The following is a 25955-nucleotide window of genomic DNA, read 5'->3' as shown; positions in this document are numbered from 1 at the left end:
ATTGACAAGAAGTTTAACAGTCATTTGCCATAAAAGATCGATAGTCGAGAAGATCCTAAAAACCATTTACGCTATTGAAATTAGGCCATACTGCCCTCAAAATAAATTGATAGAAACAATTTGATATTGCTCTGGAAAAAATCCCGCGGGTTCCTAACGTCGGCGTCGATCAATTTGAACAACGCGAGCGACGTGAGGCATATGCTCATTTGTCTTTCTTTCAATAATACGCTTTCAACGCCGTTGCTATGTATTAATTTTCTACTCTGTAATCTTTCACTTTGAACATAATAATGAAGGTTCGACAATTAAGTAATACCTACGAGTACGTGTCAGTTTGGAGTAGTAACAGCACAGTTTTGCGGTATTAGTGAAACTGTGGTAACAGTGTGTTAATATTGATTGTCTATCATCCTAAATGAAGTGGCTTTAATGATCTTTATTGCAACGTGATTTTATTAATTTATGGGAAAGTTATTATTATAGTTGATTCTAAAAACTAATACTTTTGAAAGGTTTGGCTAAGGACGACTATGATATATATATCCATACTAATAAATAAAATTGGAGTGTCTGTCTGTAATTTCGAAATAACTACCGCATATTAAGGTCATATGGTTATTTGAACGATACTATAACTGAATCACACGTTTTTAAAATTTTTGTCTGTCTGTCTGTCTGTCTGTCTGTCTGTCTGTCTGTCTGTTTGAAAAGGCTAATCTTGGGAACGGCTGAACCGATTTTGACGGGATTTTCACAGACAAGTAGAGAATTGACCAGGGAGTAACATAGGCTACTTTTTTAACCGACTTTCAAAAAGGGAGTTGTGTTTTTCTTCCTATGTACACCGAAATCTCCGAGATTTCTAACCGATTTGCGTCATTTATTTTTTAATCGATAGAGGAACTGTGCGACATTGTTTCATAAAAAATTTGGAGTCCAACTCCTCAATCCTGATGCTGCAGGTGATCTGACCAATCCACGCGGGCGAAGCTGCGGGCATCAGCTAGTAATTTCTAAACGTTTTATATTTTTTATTTAAGTACATAATATTTTATCTTGATTACAATCTCATCAGTGGGTAGGTAGCTTAGTGAGAATACAGAAAACTAGTCGATATCTTAAATTCCGAAGGAATGAATAATTTTGGTATCAGTATCTGTACCTACGTGCCTTTAGGTAAGAAAGGTACTAGGTAATCTTAAGAAACCGAAACATAGGAAGAAAATTTTTAACCAAAAGAGATCAGAAAACATGCACTAGAATAGGATTCAGGTAAACAATCTATTTACTTTCCATTACACAATCCCACTAAGTAGGTAAAAACAACTCTATCTTTGTCAACTCTACATAGAATTCTTCGTCTATTGTGCTCTAAACAGAGGTACCATATTGAAAGCAATCCCTTTTACTCTTAGTGGAGATATATAACGACAGATTTATATATGTATGTCACCATTGTTCAGGGTCAAAATACTCTCGTCTGGACGACGGGTCTCTATACATAAGGGCAGTGAGTCCAGGCGACCGCTACTCGGCGTTCCGGTGCCGTGTCCGGGACAGAATCACCGGATCTTTGTATTCTAGTAAATATTTTGGTAAGTCATTGTACATTGTACCTACAACCTGCTTGATAGTCAACGTTTCGCTCAAATGGATCTATCTATTGAAATGTGTTGTGGTGAATTTACGCTTGCATTGTTGGCTTGTGTTATGTGATATTTGTTTACATTAATAATGCCTGCGCTGCGTTGTTCATTTCACGCCGTATTTAGTAAAACATTAAATTTTGCACCCACAATTATTCGGAGCTGTATATATTCTGGAATTCTTAAAAAGCTTTGTTGTGCAGGCACTTATTATTATTATTAAGCCTTTATTTACTCCTTATCTTTACATAAGTATAAAAGTTTTTCCTACAACTATCTAGTTATTTTATTTTACAATTTTTACCTTATCTTTATGTTAGTTTTATTAGTAAGTAGGTTTATTATTATGTGTATATTTTGTATGTGTTTCCTACAACTATCTAGTTATTTTATTTTACAATTTTTACCTTATCTTTATGTTAGTTTTATTAGTAAGTAGGTTTATTATTATGTGTATATTTTGTATGTGTATATGTTGTGTTTATATGTTGTGTTATGTACAGTGTTGGTTAATAAAATTGTTAGTTTACAAATGTTTCAAGCTTAAATTATTATTTATTGTTAGTTTACAAATTTATATTTATGTACCTACATCTATATCTATATCTATTGCTAATTTCTAATTTTGTCTAATTTTATTATTTATTAATTGAGTAGGTAGGTAATTACTATACAATATAGATAAGGATCCCATATTTGGGTATAAGGCCTCCCTCCGGTTCTCTTAGTTTTTTGTATTTTTCCTCAATGCAAAATCTTGAAAAATCCGTAATAATTATATTCATTAGGTAATTTTTTTTTCATATTATTTTTTCCTTTGATTCCTCGCGTTAGTAATCAGTAGGTATTCCAAAATTTTCCTTTCATAAGTACATTCCGTTTTGTTCAATTATGTAAATAAATCCTGTTTCTATCCTATATGCATTTATCATAAAATTATTATTATTATATTATATGCATGGTATTTTAAATGGTGGTGATTGATATCTATTTTCGAACCGGGGGGGTTGTGGTCTTACTCCTCCACGGTGACCGGCCGTCTTGGAGGAGGAGGAGGGTGGCACCTTATATTGTAAGTAAGTATTACATTAACTAAGCCTAACTGTTTGTACCTATGTTAAGGTGTTGCTGCAGCGTCTGGATTCATGTATTCATGCATTTGGGATGTCTTTGTTGGTCCAGTAAGATGTCAGGTTGTTGTTTTTATGAGGTTGAGTCGTCTTTTTGGGTTTCCTTGTATTTTTACCATGCTTGTCGGGAGGAGTTTCAGAGAGATGGCGTTTATTTCCTCGTTTTGTGTTTTCACTTCTCTCTTTTTCTGGAACGATAATTAACTTATCATATATGATTATAACTTTTTTGCCTTTTTCCCGTTCTTCCTTCGCCATTTCTTGAAGTTGTTTTCTTTTCTGTAAAATTTTTGGTGGGTAGTCTTCTTTTATGTAGTAATTTAAATGTTCAAGTGATTTTTTGTTGCGTAAAATTTCAATTTTTCTCCTGTATGTCGAAAGTGTAACAATAACGGGTCTAGGTTTATCGCATTTTTTACCAATTCTTTTTATACCTTGTATTTCAAAACTAGTACAATCTATCTTCATAATATCACTGAATATCTTGAGAATATTATTATGTAAATCTTCGTAATTCTGTTATTTTTCCTCGACACCAAAAATAACGATATTTCTCTCCCTGGCTTGTTTTTCGAGAAGGTCTAGTCGTTGTTCTTGTGAACTAACTGTGACCTCTAGATTTTGTAGTTTACTTTGGATGTCGTCAAATTTTTCGTCGATTTTGTTGAGTAAAATTTCGCTGATTTTGATACTATCTTTTGTTTCATTAATGTCTTCTTGTATCTTTTTTAATAATTGTACGATGTCTTCCATCTTTGAATATTTTTTTTTAAAAGCCAAAAAAAAGTAGAAAAAGTTCACTCACTCTTCGGTGCCGGGGATCGATCTCGGTAATGTCGATATTTAGACCGGTGACGTTCGCATTAAGCCAACCTATCGTTACATTCTAGTGTTGAAATATGTAAGCGTAATCTGCAAAGCTGCGACGTATGCTTGTCTAACTATTTTTCGAACAACCCTCAACATTTCACTTTTTGATTTTTATTATTTTCGTTGAAAAATTATCTTTGTAATTCACTTTGTATGCTGAGTTCACTATTTATTTGCAGTAATATAAATAGGAAAATAGTTTTTAATTACTTTAGTCCTGTTTAATTGTATTTGCCTTTGTATCTTAGCACTTTTGTTTACAACACTTGAACTATTGATCGGTTGAAAGAAAATATTTTCATAAGCATTTTTTACAGTTTTCTTATGTTGTACGCCTTTGATAACATTTTCACTTGCGATTTGGATATAGTTTTACACTTTTTTCACAAAAACAACTGTAAATTTGTGATTTTCAATTATAAAATTCACTTTAAACACGGACCCAGTACTTTCGCGCGCACTGCAGCGCCCTCAGTGCAGGCACTAGTATCTGCCAAATTCTCCACAGTCCTAACCAGTCAGTATATTTACTGTATATGCCTTAGCTTTCTTATGAAGTCATTGAGATAACCTGAGATCGTAAAGGCCTACCAGGCAACTCAATCACAGTGAGTGACACAACGCATTTTTGCCTGCTGTATCAAAGCCATTTGCAACGTTTTATCAATTCCAAATCTGCCAAAAAGCACTAATTGTACTTGGGCTGCAGAGCCTAGTGTAATTTTTTCAAATACATATTTGTAAACATAACATAACATTTATATAATAATAATCGGAGTTTTGGTGCCAACGTGGAGATGGCAAATCACGCGTTCACTAGCTGCTCGTTTCGTTACTTTAAAAAAAACATTTTTTTAACATACTGTTTTTAGTAACATACTGTTACTATTTATTTTACAGTAAAATTGCGACTTTTACCAAAATTTACTGTAGGTAATTATATTGCAAAGTGACACTATTTCTGAAAGGCTTATCGTACTTTGAAACGCATGTCTTTGAGCTGTATCGTATTGAAACGCGAAACCATTTGTATTGTTGCGTATTACTTCTTTGAAACTCTTTCGTTGTTATCTAAAAAGTTTTTTTTTCAGGTCACATCATAGTGACAGAACCAAAAGGCGGGGTGCGTCCTCGCATAGCAGTGGAGCCTCGCTCCCGCAGGGTGCAAGTCGGCCACGACGTGCGGTTACCGTGTGCAGCGCACGCGTGGCCTGTACCTAGTTATAGGTGAGAAACAAATATTACATTAGCATAACCGGAAAGAAATGGATGGATATCGCAATTAAGGTGGATGCGACGGGTCTGCCCGCGAAGTTCTAATTTAATTTGGTTTTTCGAAATTTGTAAACTAATTAATACCTTTGACTAATATTATAAAGGCGAAAGTTTGTATGTGTGTGTGTCTGTATGTTTGTTACTCCTTCACGTAAAAACTACTGGACAGATTGGGCTGAAATTTAGAATGGAGATAGATTATACTCTGGATTAGCACATAGGCTACTTTTTATCCCGGAAAATCAAAGAGTTCCCACGGGATTTTTAAAAAACTACATCCACGCGAAAGAAGTCGCGGGCATCAGCTAGTATTACATTATCAACATAGCCAGAAAGAAATGGATGGATGTCGCAACTAAGGTGGATGCGACGGGTCTGCCCGCGGAATTCAAATTTAATTTGGTTTTTCGCAATTTGTAAACTAATACCTTTAATTATTACTAATTCACGTATTACCTACTTACTTGCCACATTTAAATGCTTGATAGTTTAGGTAATTTAAAATATTTATATTTATAGAAAAGTTTAAATAAACTTGCAGGTACAATTTACATAGTGACGAAAGTTCGAGCATATCACAGAATAAGCTTAGCATACCTACCTATTCCAATCTTTTTAAAACGATACAGATTTTAATTATCCATTATATTTTTCCATTATAAAATGAGTCTCCGACATACAAAGCTTGTTTATTCCAACTTGTCATGTTCACAAAGTTATAACAGCAGTATTAGATGGCTCCCAACTAGAAGTGCAGTATGTGGCGAATCTGATGTGTCTAACTTTATAATGCACACTACAAAGGGAATGGACAAACATTTTTATTTACCTATTTGATTTTTAGTTACACTAGAATAAGGTACCATCATAACTACTGAACAAGGATCTCCTCTCACAAGGATAGGAAGGTACCTATTGACAAATTAACTGATAGATGGTTTACCTACTGACTAAAAAAGTAAAATTATCTATTTAACCTACCTAGTACTTACTTCACAGTACCAGTACTAGCGTCCGCCAGCGGCTTTGCTCAGCGAAAATATAAATCCTCTTTATTTCCTATCCAATAGGAATTTCAAAAAATCTGGTCTTATCCCTTCTAGATTATAAAGAGAATTTGTAAAATTTCAACGTTACACGTCCAAGGGTTTGGGTTGGGAATGTGGGGATTGATGAGTCAGTCAGTGAGTTAGGACTTTTCTTTTTACATCTATTGATTAGAGGCTTCGATCACTTCGAATGGTTTAAGACTTTCAGTGATACGGGAGCGTGAATAAAAGTGAAATCAGTTCAGTTTTAACGAAATTCGTCGTTAAGTTCTTCAATTTCTCTAAAATAGAATAAAACGCTGGATAGTGTCTATAAAACGGTGTCCAGTTTACGCGCTCAAAGTGAAAATTTATGATCCATTTTCATAAAAGTAAACGCTCACTATTAGAGACAAAGAAAGTTAAATTTAAGCTCAGTTTAAAATTCTTTATTCTGTAGTAGACAGTCTCGTGAATATTTTATTTTCAAAATATAGAGGTTTATTGAATTTTATTAAAAGATCGTTTTAATAATACTTACACGCATTTTAAGCGCTGACTTTTTGTGAAAATTAAACTTTTGACGCACACATAAGTACCTACCTAACACCCAAAATATATATATTAAATTCCTAGAATTTCTCGAAATGCAAAATACGTATTCTCAATAGTAAATGCACCTCGGTGAATTCCTTTTCCCAGTTCCCAGAACACTATGCCATAATATAGTGATATGTACCTATTCTCCAACTGAGTTCTGTGATTTACTAATTTCCACGTATGCATTTTCAACTGTAGGCAGATTTATTAAAACGTATAAGTATTAATGGAAAATTCTTGACTAAATTTTATTAAATGTTATCCCTAGATTTTCCAATAGCATTCCTGGAATACTTAACCACCTTTTTTTACCTTACGTACCTACATATTCCAAGCTTATTTGGCTTGATAGTTTTAGTTACCTACAACTATTTAAGTATTTGTTCGTTTTAGTCTCTACATCTCAGGGATAGAACAAAAAGCCATTGGTCTATTATCATGCTTTCTTATATCAGTAGGTAGGTACCTAATTAGCAGTTATGTTCCTTGTGTGTATACCGTCCTATGCTACAGCATAGGACGGTATACACACAACTGCTATAGAAATGCGTGAATAACCTTGAGTGCATGAGTTTGCTTAACAGTTATAGGTAGCTGAAAATTGAAAGCAACCTACTCTATTCCGCGAACCACGTATTTGTTCAAAAGTGTGTGCAAGTTGAACGATCATAGTTGGTTCTGTAGTCAAATACAGAACTTATAAGTGCACCCGTGCAAGGCCACACTTTCCGCAATGTATGAGGACTCTTGGGTATTATGAGAAGCTAAAAAACAATTAAAATTATTTATATCGTACATATTATTATGAAATATATACATCTAGAAAAATGCTCCGTAAAGTCATAAGTCACCATCATAATTATCATCGTCAAGTCAACCCATCGCAGGCCCACTGCTGAATGAAGGTCTTCTCTCGGAATGAGAAGGGTCATGGTTTGGCACAGTCAGTTAGCCAAGTGCGAATTGGCAGACTTCACACATCTTTGAGAACATTTTACAGAATTCTCCGGCATGCAGGTTTCCTCGTGAGGTTAAAGCAATTAGGTATATAAGTAGGTATTAATTATTATTTATTTATTAGCACCATGTGGGAAATTTTAATACGCACTGAAAAATCACAATCAATGGTACTGATTCTGAGCACAACTAATTTTTAGAGTATTCACGTCCTCTTCTTATTAATGTAATATGAAATGGACAGACACAGTTTGACAGTTTTAAATTTAATTTAGAGCTGTCAAACCTTGTGACTTTAGCTACCAATCGCAAGGCTATTGTTTGTAGCGTGCACTAAAATTTAAGGTATTTTAATATAAAATTCATGTTCCGTCCTCTTTTAGCAATATTAAAAAGAAAAAGATGCGGATACTCGAAATTTAGTTTAGAGAAAGACAACAAGATCGGCGCCGTCTCTTATTTTAAACCCAAAAATGTCTGTGCAACTCATTGATATAAATGACGAAGTAATATATAAGTCTATGGTGCAACTGCGATCTTTTAACCCCCGACCCAAAAAGAGGGGTGTTATAAGTTTGACGAGTGTATCTGTGTATCTGTCTGTGGCATCGTAGCTCCTAAACTAATGAACCGATTTTAATTTAGTTTTTTTTTGTTTGAAAGGTGGCTTGATCGAGAGTATTCTTAGTTATAATCCAAGAAAATCGGTTCAGCCGTTTGAAAGTTATCAGTTCTTTTCTAGTTACTGTAACTTTCACTTGTCGGGGGTGTTATAAATTTTTAATTTACACTTGTTATTACTAGAGTTTTAGAAATTAACAGTAAAGATTCATATCCTTCATATCAGCGTGGGAGAGTTCTACTTCTGAAACTGAAGTAGATAAACATTAAACTCATCTATCAGTTCACAAGAAAACTATCAAAGTGTAAAGTTGGCAGGTGCCGTGCGGGTTATGAATTGAAAAACTTTTGCACGAGAGCTTTCTACGAATTGTATAAGCGCATGAGGAAAGGTATCTGCCACGTGTTTTTATTAAATACTAGAAGGTATAGTAGCGTGTTCTTATAAAATAGTACTTGTAAAGTCTAATTGAATAAAAATATTTAGAATTAGAATTTGAATTTATAAGAACATAGCGCTCCTCCTCATCTTTTACCAATCTTTCTCAATCTTCACACTTCCACATTCATTTCATTGAAACTTTTGTCAATTTCTCGCAGGGGTAGGTATCTGTTTCAAGAATTAATTTCTGAATAGGCTCAGGTCTGTTCAAGTGAAGCGGACGAAATCGACCGTATCGGCTAAGCAGATGACCTATATTATCATCCTATACCTTATTGCAGTTACGTAAGATGCTGTGTCGAAACTGATTAGGGGTAGGTTGCCGTACTCCTTCCAGATAGTCCTCTTTATCGTCACTTACCACCAGATGAAATCGCTGTTTAGGACTAACTTGTTACTATAGAGACCACACGATAGATAGGTGAATACGAGATATCGCTGAAGATAAAGTTACTATGAAAACATTCGCCAAAATGAACATTCGCGAGCATCAAAGTTAAATCTTTATATAATGCACCAGAAGCGATTTTATGTGAAATTTTTTACTTTTATTTTAGCGTCAAACGATAAATTGCGCATCGAAAATGAGAAACTTTGGTTAGAATACTGCATAAGTGGAAGATACATTATGTATCTATTTATGCGTTTGTAACTTATTCAAAACGAACTTCGTCCGCGTGGATTACTGTTATTTAAATCCTGTGAGATCTCTTTGATTTTCCGGAATAAAAAATAGCCGATGTCAGTCTCCGAAATGCAAGCTAACCTTTGTACCAAATTTTATATTTGATCAAACGGATGGGCTATTAAGAATTCCATGGGAACTTTTTGATTTTCCGGGATACAAGAAGCCTAGATGTCCATTCCCAAGCTAACTTGGTACCTTTCATCAAAATCGGTGACGTGGATGGGCTTTAAAAAGTTAGCTTAACATATTTTCCAGGCTTCGGGCCCTAATATCTACCTACGTGGATATCGCGCGTCAACAATTTTATAAAAGTACTTACTTAAAAAACCTATTTTAAACCGTGATACCTAGTTACATGTTGTACCCTAATATCGTAAACAACAACGAACGCAAACCGTGTTTGCAGGGTTCACTGAGTTCTGTTTACGGCTACCCACAACTTGTACAGAGAATTGCACGTCACTTGAACTGTGAAAATTGTTCCTTTTTTGTATCAGATTTTATCTAAACAACAAGTAAACATACGTGATTGCTTTTTATACTACCGAGATATAACAAATGTAAGGTTTTTGTAGGGTAGAGTTTATCGGTAGAAACAACGGTAAATCGATGCAAATTACGGTTCAAGTTCAAAGACAAAAACTGGTAAAAAATATTTTCCGCTGTATACTGGACCCATCGGATGACACAAGTCAGTTAGCTATGTAATTTGGAACAAAAATTGAAAAACCTCGAGCTTGGCTTCAATCACCTAGGTACACTGGCAAGCGTGTACGATCACCATTTAGCTGAAGAAAACAAGATTTCCCCTTCATCCTGTAGTTTTTAACCCCCGACCCAAAAAGAGGGGTGTTATAAGTTTGATGTGTGTATTTATTTATTTATTTATTGTATTTACAATATTCTACAACTATTTACATTGTATTCTTAGCGCCCTGAAGTCTTGGCGACTTGTCTGGGCGCTGCACATTCCTCTAAAAATTAACTGTATGATATACGGGTGAGACTACTCAGTACACTCAATACAATATTATGTCGGTATAAGATAATATATTATGCAAGGTAGGGTACCTACTTGGTTGCACAGCGCACGAACATTAGGTAGGTATTTGTGGCGCTCAGCACCGAGGCGATGCTAACCAACTCGTTACCGGACTTATTCACTATCTGTGTATCTGTGTTTAATATTGAGATAGAACAAACCGATTGCCAGTTCACAGTCGCATGGTAGGCGGGGAGAGGGTTTGTCAAAATATTGATCAAAAATCTCGCCATAATAATACTTTTTTTTCTCATTATAGAGAGTTCGTTAAAATTTTAACCTGATAAAACTCCCCCGAAAATCAATTCCTGCCAATGGCCTTAGGGGTCATACGTACCACAGTTTGTCCGTTTTTATGGCACGCTCAATGCTGCTGACGTCACTTGCGTTTTTAGTCCTAAAAAAATATGTATTTCTCACGGCTCTTGAGGTTTGATGATGAATAATACTCTTATTAAAATTCACAAAATGCAAATCTGACTTTGATTTTCACGAATTTTGAAAGCGAAATACTTAAACTCTGTATATTTTTGCAGCGTTTCTTCAGCAGACGCTGAGATTATTTCGTGTTTACGGCCTAAAAGACCCCTCCATATATTAAGAAGCGGCTAACCCTTGCCTTTTGTAAAGAGGATAATGCCGTTAGGTGAATACGAATTGCTTATCCCGGAACCGCGGCGATGTTCTGTATATTATACTACTGTACAATATACATTACGTAGTTTATTTACCTATTAATATTTAGGTTTATTTTATACACGACCTCCCACTCCATTTGTTCGTTTTCTCCCTAGCGTTAAGGTTGTCTGGAAGAGATCGCTATTTAAGTTTTCTTTTTTAACCCAGACCCAAAAAGTGGGGTCTTATAAGTTTGATCTGTGTATCTGTCTGTGGCATCGTAGCTCCTAAACTAATGAACCGATTTTAATTTAGTTTTTTTCGTTTGAAAGGTGGCTTGATCAAGAGCGTTCTTAGCTACAATCCAAGAAAATCGGTTCAGCCGTTTGAAAGTTATCAGCTCTTTTCTAGTTATTGTAACCTTCACTTGTCGGGGGCCATAAATTTTTAATTTACACTTATTGTAAGCTGTCATCTATGTTTTGCGATGCAATAAAGTAAATACAAAGGTGTACCTACCGTGTTTTTTATTATTTACAAAATATCAGAAAATATTTTTTAAAGAAATTCATAATAAGTAAATGGTTTATTGCTGGGTCCCTATTAATTTTGGTTTTAAAGTTGAACGGTATTTAAACCTAATAAAAAAGTGTCCTTCGATAAAATTCATTCTTTTTATATAGGTATGCTATGTACATTGTACATACATACGTATGAGAGAACGGAAAACTCATTATATGCAAGTGAAAATATGAGGGAAATGATAAAAAGTAGCCCTATGCACTCTTTCTTATAAGACATACCTAATTTTTATTTATTATCGTTTTCGTTTTCATTTTGAAAATGGACTAGTGACAACTATTCACCTGTTTTCGAAATACATACCTTCATTTAAAAAAAAGTTGCTATCAGATACAAATCCCAGCATAGCCTTTGCCTAATAAGTACTTACTGTCGAAATATCTGAGTATGTAGACTCAAAGGTGCACTTCGTAGGGTATTTGGCTACTCTACGACTTTGATCATTCGACCGGTAGGCCGAAACTAAATGTTTGCTGTCTCAAACACGCTTTGATACTGGACAGCTTTAAACCTTTTGGATAGTTACACAATGGATTATGGGCAAGACACATAGTTCGAGAAACCGATACACATTAGGGTGCTAGAATGGTAACCTTGCACCGGAAAGCACAGCGTTGGAAGACCCCCGCTAGGTGGACAGACGATATGAAATAATTCGTATGAAGCCGCTGGATTCAGGCGGCGCGAGACTGCGGCGTGTGGAAGTCCCTACAAGACACTTATTTCCAGCTGTGGACGTCTTTTAGTTGATAATGATGCACACGTGTATTCATGTTTTTATTTATATGTCCTGCCTGGGTCTTATTGTGACAATGCATACCAATCACAGAGGGTTATCTATGATACCAATCGATTGCAATTCTTAAGCAACGTGGACGTTGGTAACTGGGTGGGTGACCGACTTTGGAGGTCCGAATTTGACCTTTTGGTTTTCTCCGCAAAGTCGCTTCGTTCCCAAATATTATCACTAACATCCAATGATAATAACTTCAAAATAAGAGTCAAAGTTTCGTTCTTTTAGTCGAGTCGTATGCGTAAGAGTATGTGATAGATGGAAATGTATTACGGTCCTCAACTATGAAGAATACCTAAGATTCAGAGAGATCCTGTTTGGATATGGAGAGAAAAAACCTCCATTTTAGGGAACCGCGGCCGGAAAAAACATTGACCGCCGCGCTCAATGGCTTCATATACAGATTGATTTGTTTACGCTGTTCTGTATGCGAAACTATTAAGAGGAAAACCATCTCGAATGACTTAGACGATTTCACCTTCAAACTAGCAATTTTGACATGTCATGACCCTCTATTGACAATTAATCAAGCAGACATTTCAATCTGCGAAATTTACGCGGACTTTTAGTATTTTGACGTAGGAGGGTAAAAGATCCAGTACATGAACGAATAAGGATTACCCTGACTTTCACCTAAAATTAAGATATATGAGAATTGTTCTATATATAATTTTTATTTTTTGTGTATCTGTACACAGTATATCAAAAAATCAAATAAAATGCGTGGTATTAATTATTATAAATTATTTTATTTAACAAAAGGATAAATTGCCAGTAAATGAACTGGGAATTTCAGTGAATGAACGAACTCTATCTAGTGCATAAACTCTCGATTCCTATTAATAAATTCTTAAGTATATTTTCGGCTTGGAATTTAAAAAAAATTGTCAGATTTTCAGTTTTTGACTTATTGTATATTTTTTTCTACATTTTGCGCGATAAATCAAAAACTCTTTTACATAATAATAATAAATAAAACCTGTTTTAGAATGTATAATAGAGCCCTTTCATATGATATTATCCCCTTTGGTATAGTTATCTTAGTTTGAAAGTCACCTAAATTTTCTGGAAAACAGTCCAAATGACTACAGAGAAAATGAAACTTAACGCCCTTGTTGCATCCAAGTCGCTGGAAGTGCAACATCAGCTACTGAATGTGTTAAGAGTAGTGAGAATAATATACCGTAACACAAGTGTCTGATGTTATCAGATTTGTTCCTTTGAGCCGAGAAGCCACATGTTCTGATGCTTTTTAGACAATCTAAGATCTCTCATTAAGTGATCCAAATAATTTTGATTGAATGGTCTAAGTTGAGATGTAAAAAAGTCACTACATCGTCACTACCTTCTGAAAGTTCTTGAAATGGTAGATTAGAGGTACTGGGTTGGGGCTGAGGTACAGATTTATCACCAGAAGTCAGAATCGTTCAAATTGCAGACTGCAAGTTACAATAGAGCCGCTTGGAACAATTTTTTTGCTGTTTCTTCTGGTAATATTCACAACGCAGAAATAATAATCATCATGGTGTTTAGATGGTTCGCGCCAAATAATAAATTTTTTTTTTAGTAAAAGTAGTTAACTATTCTTATTTGCTCATAAACGCAACGAGGAAATACAGCTTCCACATATAAAAATTGGAGTCCAGGCCTTGCTGTTAGCTGCTAATGGGTTCTTCAATGTGTTCAAAGTGGCCCGAGTATGCTTGTTTTACTGGGCACAAAAGGAAAGAATGAAAGGAGCTTACCCAGTACATCTTAAAAGATCCGTTATAGATACATGCATCCTGCCATGCCTTACCTATGCCAGCCAAACATGGGTCCAGACAAATAATATAAAAAGAAATAGTAACTTGCTAAAGGGCGATGGCAAGTTGCATAAATTAAGCAAAAAATATTCAAAGTGAGAATTGAAGACATAAGAAAAAAGACAAAGCCTACAGACACCTTGAGACATGCCCTAAAACTGAAATGCAAATGGTCATATTGTATCGATTTTTACAGATGAAAGAAGGACAGGTAGGTAGACCGAAGACGCGTTGGTCTAATGCTATTGTGCAAATCGCGAGAGAAAATTAGCTTGATAGTACCAAAGACAGAGAGAAATGGGGATACCCAAGAGGGATCCATATCCAAGAAAGAAGAATACCAGAATAAATATAAAAAAAATTCAAAAGAAAAATAAAACCGATTTCAAAATCACAAACACTAAAAAGTAAAAAATAATTTAAGTTATTGTGGTTTTTGAAGTCGGTTTTATTTTTCTTTTGAAAATTTTTTATTTCAAAATTTTTAGTGGCCCCACTGTACTATAATAATATGCCATGCCCAGCTAAAACCCTACTGTTTACTAAGCAATTACACTGATCGCGAGCAATTTGCTCTTATCCATTGAGGAGTTCTGTTCTCCATCTCAGAAGATATTCATCAGAACTTCATCAAATTTATATGGGACCACCTGCAAAGTATACCTAGCTTTAAAAAAAAAAAAAAATCCAAATCGGTCCAGGCGTCTTTGAGCAATCGGTGAATACATATACATTAAAAAAAAAATTGAATTTGCTCTTATCCATTGAGGAGTTCTGTTCTCCATCTTCAAAGATATTCATCAGATCTTTACCAAATTTATATGGGACCACTTGCAAAGTATACCCTATCAAACAAAAAAAAAATCCAAATCAGTCCAGGCGTCTTTGAGTAATCGGGGAACATACATAAAAAAAAAGATACCGACGAATTCAGAACCTCTTCCTTTTTTTAAAGTCGGTTAAAAATATACTAAGATTTATTAACATGGTGTTATACCACAGAGTAGCAAACAGAGGCAAAGCTTCTAAGAAGCGAGCAAATTTTATAACTATTTTGGTAGGGTTGGCACTGGAGGATACAATTTAATTAACAATAGTTATTTGTTCAACAAGATGGTAAAGTTTGTTTTTGTTGTGTTTGCTTAGTTTAAATATCGATCTTTAAATATCGATCCATAGATCTAAATATCGATTTTGAACGAAATCAGTCAATTTAGAAAGAATTATAAATGGTGCCAACTTTTTTAAATTTTGGTTACAGTTTCCTATTTTGTGATCCCAGGGAGCTCTAAATATCGATTTTGAACGAAATCGGTCAATTAACAAAGAATTTCAAAATGGCGTCGACTTTTTTAAATTTTGGTAACAGTTTCTTATTTTGTGATCCCAGGGAGCTCTAAATATCGATTTTGAACGAAATCGGTCAATTAACAAAGCATTTCAAAATGGCGTCGACTTTTTTAAATTTTGGTAACAGTTTCTTATTTCGTGATCCCAGGGAGCTCTAAATATCGATTTTGAACGAAATCGGTCAATTAACAAAGAATTTCAAAATGGCGTCGACTTTTTTAAATTTTGGTAACAGTTTCTTATTTTGTGATCCCAGGGAGCTCTAAATATCGATTTTGAACGAAATCGGTCAATTAACAAAGAATTTCAAAATGGCGTCGACTTTTTAAATTTTGGTAACAGTTTCTTATTTTGTGATCCCAGGGAGCTCTAAATATCGATTTTGAACGAAATCGGTCAATTAACAAAGAATTTCAAAATGGCGTCGACTTTTTTAAATTTTGGTAACAGTTTCTTATTTCGTGATCCCAGGGAGCTCTAAATATCGATTTTGAACGAAATCGGTCAATTAACAAAGAATTTCAAAATGGCGTCAACTTTTTTAAATTTTGATAACAGTTTCTTATTTCGTGATCCCAGGGAGCTCTAAATATCGATTTTGAACGAAATCGGTCAATTAACAAAGAATTTCAAAATGGCGTCGACTTTTTTAAATTTTGGTAACAGTTTCTTATTTCGTGATCCCAGGGAGCTCTAAATATCGATTTTGAACGAAATCGGTCAATTAACAAAGAATTTCAAAATGGCGTCAACTTTTTTAAATTTTGATAACAGTTTCTTATTTCGTGATCCCAGGGAGCTCTAAATATCGATTTTGAACGAAATCGGTCAATTAACGAAGAATTTCAAAATGGCGTCGACTTTTTTAAATTTTGGTAACAGTTTCTTATTTTGTGATCCCAGGGAGCTCTAAATATCGATTTTGAACGAAATCGGTCAATTAACAAAGAATTTCAAAATGGCGTCGACTTTTTTAAATTTTGGTAACAGTTTCTTATTTTGTGATCCCGGGGAGCTCTAAATATCGATTTTGAACGAAATCGGTCAATTAACAAAGAATTTCAAAATGGCGTCGACTTTTTTAAATTTTGGTAACAGTTTCTTATTTTGTGATCCCCAGGGAGCTCTAAATATCGATTTTGAACGAAATCGGTCAATTAACAAAGAATTTCAAAATGGCGTCGACTTTTTAAATTTTGGTAACAGTTTCTTATTTCGTGATCCCAGGGAGCTCTAGATATCGATTTTGAACGAAATCGGTCAATTAACAAAGAATTTCAAAATGGCGTCGACTTTTTTAAATTTTGGTAACAGTTTCTTATTTTGTGATCCCAGGGAGCTCTAAATATCGATTTTGAACGAAATCGGTCAATTAACAAAGAATTTCAAAATGGCGTCGATTTTTTTAAATTTTGGTAATAATTTCCTGTTTTGTGATCCTAGGGATCCTCAGATATTGATTTTGAACAAAATCTATGACAGTTCAAGAAAATAGATTTTAAACACTATTTAAATTATTATCATTAACATTAAATTAAATGAAAACACGACGCGCGACGTGTACTGCAGCCACTGAGCTTGAGCACAGGCCGAGCCGGTATAAACCGATTTCTCTCCGTACGCGACGTAGCGCCTGTGCTCACGCACACACGCGCCTCAAGCTTGTAGTAGTGTACCTATCGTAGCGCGCTTGTATGAAGCTTTGACTCTGTTCGCTACTCATGTGGTTATACAACGCAATACCACACTCACAAACACTCGTACAAACATACAACACACTCACACACACACATGGACGCACGCACACGCACTTTTGAACGGTTTGAACGGAACACGGTTTTGAAATTGAAATTGAAAAAAGTGTAAGAATTTGTAAGAAAATATTTAAAAAAGGTATATCAGCCGGTTTTTTATTCCAGCTCTTAATACATGTAAAAACGCCCAATCTGTTCATTTACTCGAGCCTTTACCCTAGTACCTAATTATATCGACCGCCCCATATCAAAACAAAGTAAATGTCATTTTTCCGAAAATCGTTTTATGTCATAAGCCTAACTTTCATAGTATGTCCCGTTGTATTGTAAGGACACCCACATTAAAGTAAAATTAAAAGCTAGTAAGTCGCTTTGACCATTTTAAAACATAGTAAGTCTTTGAACTGGCTAGGTTTTTATAGATTAATGCGCCTTACTAAGTTTTTAAAAGGAATTAGATTAAATAAAATAAATATCACCCATTATCTAAATACCATGTCAAAACAGTAAATACTTAATAATGCATTAAAACTTAAAAGTAAGATAGGAAAAGTCAATGACCTCTACATGTCAACTGTTAAATATGGTTTGCAAGGGAAATACTTTGCATACTTACATAATGTTTTTAGGGTTCCATATCTCAAAAGGAAACACGGGACCCTTATAGGATCACTTTGTTGTCTGTCTTTCTGTCCGTCTGTCCGTCTGTCGTGTCTGTCAAGAAAACCGATAGGGTATTTCCCGTTAACCTAGAATTATGGGCAGGTAGATAGGTCTCAACTCTCATAGCCCAAGTAAAGGAATAAATCCGAGAACAAATTTCGTGATTCTAGATCAACGGGAAGTACTGTATAGGTTTTCTTGACGGACGGACGGACAAATGGACAGACAGCAAAGTGGTCCTTTAAGAGCTCCGTTTTTCATTTTGAGGTACAGAACCCTAAAAAAGAAAATGATGCACATGTAATGAATAAATGTGTTGGCCAGTCTTCACACTAAAATATTTAAACCCCTTTAATTTAAAAACTGTCATAGCCTAGTGGTTAGAACGTCCGCCTCCTAATCGAAGGTCGGGGGTTCGATCCCGGAATCACGCACTACTAACTTTTCAGTTATGTGCGTTTTAAGCAATTTAATATCACTTGCTTTAACGACGAAGGAAAACATCGTGAGGAAACCTGCATACCTGCAAGTTTTCCATGTTCTCAAAGGTGTGTGAAGTATGCCATTCCGCATTGGACCAGAAAGAACTACGGCCTAAACTTCTTTTGAATTTAAACCACTTACTAGGTTTTGATCTGAGAAAGAAATTTGACATTAATTGACAAAATTGAGAGACCTAAGCTTGTATAAGAACACAGAAGTGTCATAATTCGTGTTCACTTTGCCTAACGTCTCTCAGAGAGCAGAGAGAGATTTAAACTGTTTCTTATAATCACTGGCCATATTTCAAATGCGAAAGTGTGTTTGTTGGTTTAATATTCAATCACGCTGCAACGGAGCAACCAGTCGACGTGGTTTTTTGCATGGATACATTTAAAGACCTTGAGAGTGACATCTCTCTCCGCATCGTATTCTTTATTGCTGAGGGTTGTGACCTCTTTCCATTATTCCTACATCTAATGGTAGATTTTCTTGGGATAATAATGCAGTGGGTTCAAAGAGCCTACGGAACTCGACTAGAAAAACGAGATTTTGACACTTAGGTTTAACGGTTATGAATTAGTTATTAATATCAGTGATAAAATTGATTAGGGCTGTCAGGTAAAATGACATTTATCTCGGAAAATCAAAGAGTGTCCACGAGATTTTTTTCCAAGTTTGCGCTACTAACTACATATATTATGAAGAGGAAAGGTTTGTTTGTTTGTTATCGATAAACTCTGAAACTACTGAACTACTTGCACTAAAGACATAATCATCAACATCAACCGACAGACGTCCACAGTGAACATAGGTCTTTAATAGGGTCTTCCACATGCTACGGGTTTGCGCCGCCTGAATCTTTGCGCTTGCGCTTGACGACAATCATGCTTTAAAGAAAGCAATGATGAGGTCCAAGTTGGAGCACGCTTACCTAGAAGATGCCTATTCACTCTTGGCTTGCAGGTATCTAAGGTATATATGGCAGGAAACACGGCCGCCGAAATGGCGTTCCAACCTTTAGGCTCTCCCCATTGCCCGCAGCATGAATCTGAGCTTTCTTATGAGACCCATGGTTATATTATGTACATATAATATCTCATAAGAAAGCTCTAACACACAATCCAGCTAAGTAAGTCCAATTTCGAAAAAAGCTAGCTAGCCGACAAATCTAACTCAGGCAGCCTTCGGGAACCTTCGAGATGTCTCTGTCCAAAATTCCTCAATGCTTGAAGAACAGTCTTTGAATAGTGCATATTGTCAGTGATGAAATATGGATCCGAAATATAGGTCTTTTTTTTGTACACAGGAAATGCCTGACGCATACCCCTCCGTCATGTGGGGCTTGCACCAAACTTGCACTACTACGAAATCCATTTCGGAACACGGCACCCGGAACGAGGCGCGCTATCTCCTAACATAGGTATAATACCTATTTAGAACACTTACTATCTGTCATCATAATCTATGACAACCTCCGAGTATTTACCTGGTAAAACCGTAACTTTAGAATAAAATTTAGTATATAAGCAGGCTTCATTTAGAAATGAAAAAATCCCTATTTTATTTTTCAACGATTATAAACACAACTTTCATTCAAAAATAATAAGCTTAAATTCATTTTAAATAATATTTTGCGACGAAATGACGCGCGCAGTCCGTCCGCCATTAGAGTCCAGTGGACACTGAATTCCATAGAGCGCCTGCAAGAAAATAAATAGCACAGGAAGTTTTTTGGTTAGTTTTAGATTATTTAAGAAACGATATAACGACTAATTTTCGTCAGTGACCTTTACGTGGAAAAGGATTTGAATTGTCGGCAAAAATAGCAGGCAGCCACAAACTCTACGCCTAGTAAGACCCCCCCATTACCTATTATGTGATTGTCGTATACATAGAAAATTTAGGCGGCCACCTTTCGTAATACACAAATCGGTCTGTGATTTTTATTTATGAATATTATGAAAATGTCTTATAATCATGCAACTCTTTAAAAAGGAGTCTGCGTTGTTAAACGTTAGCACACTGATGCATTCGCATGCAATATGCGTTGACGTCATAGACAAAGGTGATTATTGTTTCGCTACTGCGTGTGAATGCATCGGTCTGCTAAAGGCGTATAACAACACTGGCCAATTCTGTTGTAAATAATTCTCTAAAAGTTAATTAAACCTAACTTATTGCTATTCCTTTCATAATGCTCCCCGTGGAAAAGGATAGCACGATATTTAGACCTGTAAATGTAGTTTTTTTAAAGATTGTGTATAAAACTAACAGTTAAAATTGATTGCTAAACCTAAACATATCATTTTCTGGAGGTTGGCTTCAAAGTATCAAGATGTTAAAGAAAACTTTTACAGAACAAGTTGCGAACAGCAATGTTTTCAACTTGGTTTTTTTTTTATTGGGATAATGTATACTAAATAAAAAGAGGCCCTTATAATCTTCACAAACTGAAGTTTTTAATTGCATGTATTTAATAGCTGTTAATGCTTTAGAAAAATAAACAATTTACTTCAAAGTACAGCATTTTTGCGATTTGTCAAATAGCAATTACCTTAAAAGAGTGATTGATTGTCATCACTGGCAGTTTTCCTTTATATCGTTTCATCCGGAGGATTCATTTCACCTATACACCTGTATCTACCTACTCTTTTTTTTTTTCTCTCGTCTGGCTTTACAAAGATTAGCCAATGTCAAGTTTGTAGTTATTTGTAACAAGTTAGTTAAACTATACAAGTATAGACCCCGTCTGTGCGGGCGCTCGCTGACATACGCACTGCACCCACTTAGAGCGCTTTCCAGTCAGTTTTAACAAAAAAAACACTCCAAAAAGGCAGAGCACGCCCGCTAGCTAACACCAACACAGACGAAGTCGTCCTACCTACTCTTACTATTATAAATGTGTCTGTCTGTGTGTGCAAAAGTGTGTTTCTGTCTGTCAATCAGCCTTTGTCGGCCCATCGATGTGAATAAGCTAATTTTTATGCCGGAAAATCGAAGAGTTCCATTGGGGTTCTGCAAAAAGGCATCATCTAGTACCTACCTGTCCGTATAAAAAGGATAAGTTGACTGACTGACATAGCATCAACGTATTTTTTTTTTATAATACTTTATAGCTATTTACCTACAGCTCAAACTGCTAGGCTTGGAAAATTAAAATTTTGCTTACACCTATTATAGACAGAACGTTTTCGCTTTAATCTAAACCCCCAAAGTAAGACAGATTTTCAAACATCTCGCATTTCGCGTAGGTATTGGGTAAAGGCACGAGTATTTAATATTAGGTATCACCTATTCGTAGGTTGGCTGTAGTATATGTACACTGGTAGAGAATCGAAATTATATCCACCGATTATTATTTATCTTCTTTTTATGTCAGAATAATAATAAACAGAAAACGTAACTTGTATTTCGCCAAATTAACAAACAGTATCTATTGGTATTCTAATATCAATCCAATATGGTTCAAACTTAAAAAGTAATCTAATATTCGAAGATATCAAGCCACCCTTATGTCAGCAGCAGAACCACTCAATAACTTCACCCCTTGCCAGTTCCGTACATCCTGATCTAGAGGACTTTAACAACTTCCTTGAATTCAAAAATTATATCAAGATTCAAGCTTGCACTGTAACTTTTCTTTTAAACCACGCTCGGAAGCTTTTAGAATGCAAATGGCTGCATTTCGACTCTTTCGAAACTATTCCTACAAGGAAACTCCGAGAACATTGTAGATGTGGACGGACTTACGTTCCCTAGAGGGATACCGTCCAGAGAAATTTTTTGAGTTACCCAGATATGTCGGTAGAGCTTCGTCTTGTTAAATAGCGCGACGCACTGGAAATTCTTCAACCATGGTCTTCAATGCCTACCTAGTCTTAGATATAGGCAGGCATACCGACTCATAATAATATCCGGTGTGACCCCAATGCAAGAATAAATGGGATTATTAACAATAAAAAATACCTTTAGCTAGATGTATACGATCCCCGGCAATATGCTGATCGTAATACTTCATTATAATTCCAGTATTAAATTATAAATAAGAGATATAAAACGAGGAAGATATTCTTTGTATTAAATTATTTCAAGCCTCTTCGGAAGGAGGAGAGCGGATTATTTATGTTTCATTCATTGGTTTCCATAATTTAATTTTGAAATAATTTCCTTGCTTACTTATCATATTTATCGTTTTGCATAAAATAATACATAACGTATCTGTTTTTCTTTTAAATAAAGTTATGTTATATCAGTAGGTACTTGTTATGACAGTATAAACAACAATCATTTGATTTGAAAATCACACTAATAACACAAAATAATTACAATTAAAAATAATTATACTAGTTATAAACTTTTAACTAAGCGGTATAATATAATTAATAAAAACCACCTACCTAGCTAATAATAATAAATAGATGATGCGAGTTCATCCAGTGGGTTTATCTTTAAAAATCCCGGACAACTCTTTAAATTTCGTGTGATGGAAAAAAATCACTTCGATCTGTTGCTCTCTTGCTGCGCGATTGAAGGACAAACCAACACACTTTCGCTTTGTCAGATTAAGAACGCAAAGTAAAAAATACGTAATTCAGCGAGGATTTTTCGTAATACCCCGATTAACGCAGGGTAAGTTCATAAATGAATTATACCGCTTGGGGGTAACAAAATTGCATTAAAACCCCTCTAGTAAATCAAATCAACTAGCAACGTAGTAAAACGTTGGTGAGCACATCCCTAAATACAATTTTTACTGACATATCGTACCTACCTATTTTTTATGCCCTCAGGGTCTTCATTTTGGATACCTACACTAAGCATGATGAATTATGAAATGCGCTAACTTGCTATAGTTATAAGTACTAGTTAGTTACTACATCTCCTAAACTAAGAACACACATCTTCTTAGTTTGTTTAGTAATATCACAATTTACATCATACTATCTATCATAAGTTTTATAAAATTTGGTACCGAGGTAGCTTGCGTCCCTGTAATTGACATCGGCAACTTTTATCCCGGAAAATCAAACAGTTCCCACGGGATCTTCAAAAACCTAAATCCACGCAGACGTAATCGCGGGCATCTTCTAGTTTATTATAAGATGAATTCCTTCTTCGTAGGTGGTTTCGTGAACACCACGAGTTGTTAATACCGATAGAGAAGACATCACTATGGCCGAGAGCGACGATACTTGGCGGTCTTCTCAGCATACAGAAGCTACAACGGGAGGACGCCGGCAGGTTTATATGCTGGCTGAACAACACGGCTGGTGGAGAGTCAGCCCATTTCACTATAATTGTTACAGGTATGATAGAACCTCATCATCATCAACAACTCATCACCGGATCACTAATGAACACGGATCTCCTCTAAAAATTAGTGGGCTTTCGCCATAGTCTACCAAGCTGATTGGCACGTTTCTTCACGATGTTTTTCTTCACACATAAATCATGTGATGTTTGATTGCTTAAATGGCATATAATACCAAGGTGCGTGCCCGAGATCGAACCCCGGACATCTCGAATAGGAGGCAATCTTTTAAGCATTAGGCTATAAGCGACTTCCTATTTCTACAGCTTCTCGTAAAGTTAACTAGTCTAACTAACCACTCTAACGACTTATCACATTTTATAGTAAGCAAGAGTAAATTGAATAGACTAGAAATACTTAGTAAACGCTTTCCTTACAGAACGAATATCCGTCCGAATCAAACCAGAAATGCTAAGAACAAAATTCAACATAGATGTCAATTTTGATTGCAAAGTATCAGGGCATCCTATAGAAATGGTTTATTGGATACACGATGGAAAAGTTATGAAAAACTCGGACCGAGTCAGGATGTCGGAAGACGGTCTAAGATTACATATCAAAAACACACAGCAAAACGACCAGGGGATTTACCAGTGCTTCGCAAGTAACACAAGGGACCAGGCCTACGGTACCGCGGAATACATTGTAACTGGTAAAATTTCTCGTTTTAAAACTAAAATACTTACATATTTACATGTGAAATAGTGATAGATACACTTTTTGGTTCTTCTAAGTAGATAGAGCACTGTCTCACAAAACTAACCGTAGTTATTTAAATATTCAAAAATGTAGGTATTTAAATTCTTGCTCCAAAATTACTATTATAATCTAAGAAAATTAAACGATAGCGTCTTTTGTCGAACAAAATTTTGGACGAGACAAGAGTCACTGTCACAGACGATGCATTAGACTCGATAGATCGCCGTACCCGAAGAATTATTGGTGATCAATCATGCAGGCGAAATTGCTCAGCTTCAGTAAGGGGTGGTTTCAACATCAATGTTCAGCACCAACGCAATGTCGCCCGCTTATCGGGCTTTATCGGTTGTACGGAGAGTGTTCTCAAGAACTTCACAAACCTCCTCCCTCACCGTTCTACTACAGAACAGCGCGAAATCATGAAGCGAAATTATGTGGTCGACATTCAATCCATCCACATGAAACTTTTTCGCTCAACGTTTCCGATACGAAGTGCCAAGGTGTGGAATGATCTTCCAACGTCCATGTGGTCATAAAACGCAAGGTTACCTTGCAAAAAACACATTTAATGAAAGGAAGTAATAATTCTACAAGTAAGAATTCGTAATGTTAATCTTTATACTTCAATCGGTACGTATCTGAATAGTGCCAATGTACGATAGCAATTTGGATCAACATAATTAATTAATTAGAGTTTTACGAATAAAGTGAGCAGTAAGAACTTTAATTAAAACTGGAACGTTTCAGAATAATGAATCGCCATCATTTAGGGATCAGAACTCAAAATAGGCACACAGTTTTGAATAAGTACCTAAGAGATTTTTAGGTGTGTTGGTTTAGGTTTAGGTCTTAAATTTAACCTTTGAGTTAGGCCAGTCCAAATTTTTAAACATGTTCTTCATTATTTAGTATCAGAGAGCAGGCTCTCTGACCTGCGCGACGTACGGGGAATAGAAATCAGTTTTTATGGCCCCCTGTTTCATTAAGAACTCAATTTGTAATTAAGGCTCTTTATTTCAATTAGGGTCAGCCGAGGGCTATTATAAGGCCATTCTAAAACAAATCTATTCTAATACAATTATTAAGAGCTATTTGTTAATATCTGTGAGTTTATATGGAGGGGGTAATCTCCTGAACTAATGATCAGCTTCTAAAATTCTTTCACTGATAGTTAGCTACATTACCCCGAGTGCTATTTAAAGGCTAAATTACATCACGCAGACGAAGTCGCGGGCAAAAGCTAGTAACTTCTAAAATAGGTTTTAAAGCGTTATAAATTTTGCAGTATCAGAGAGTCGGGCGCGAAATGCAGGAAATAGGTCTCGAAGGACGCCTTACGCTCGCAGCACACACACACATGACGCTGACTGGAACTTCACTGGCACTAGAGGTATGTGAGTTTGTATACGTATTACAGGTATTATATTTTCGAAACAAAGTTTGGCGATCATTATGCCAAAAGTTTCACATGGTGACCGCCAAGACGCGCAATCAAAGCCTAAGCAAAGGCAAGTGCGGATCCACCGTTGGGCACGATAGCCATAGCCACAACACTAATAGGCTTGTGACGTCACACTTTCACGGTTTATCGTGTT

The 25955-nt window shown here is 35.6% G+C and overlaps 1 protein-coding gene across 5 annotated transcripts in view; it reads left to right on the top strand.

Moving 5' to 3' along the window:
• Window positions 1–25955, top strand: part of LOC123875464 (Down syndrome cell adhesion molecule-like protein Dscam2) — a 227211-nt gene that overhangs the window by 177211 nt on the left and 24045 nt on the right. For all 5 annotated transcript variants that reach the window (XR_006798144.1, XM_045921300.1, XM_045921302.1 and 2 more), the window contains exons 6-10: window positions 1467–1598; window positions 4741–4876; window positions 23472–23656; window positions 24041–24313; window positions 25646–25750. Coding sequence is in view for 4 of the 5 variants with exons in the window: in XM_045921300.1 (XP_045777256.1) it covers window positions 1467–1598; window positions 4741–4876; window positions 23472–23656; window positions 24041–24313; window positions 25646–25750 (831 nt within the window). In the remaining variant the exon portion in view is untranslated. The remainder of the gene's footprint in view (window positions 1–1466; window positions 1599–4740; window positions 4877–23471; window positions 23657–24040; window positions 24314–25645; window positions 25751–25955) is intronic.

Source organism: Maniola jurtina, chromosome 20 (assembly GCF_905333055.1).
Source record: "Maniola jurtina chromosome 20, ilManJurt1.1, whole genome shotgun sequence".
Lineage (NCBI taxonomy): Eukaryota > Metazoa > Arthropoda > Insecta > Lepidoptera > Nymphalidae > Maniola > Maniola jurtina.
The sequence above is the reverse complement of the archived record's forward strand: the minus strand, read 5'-3'. Positions and strand labels throughout refer to the sequence as shown.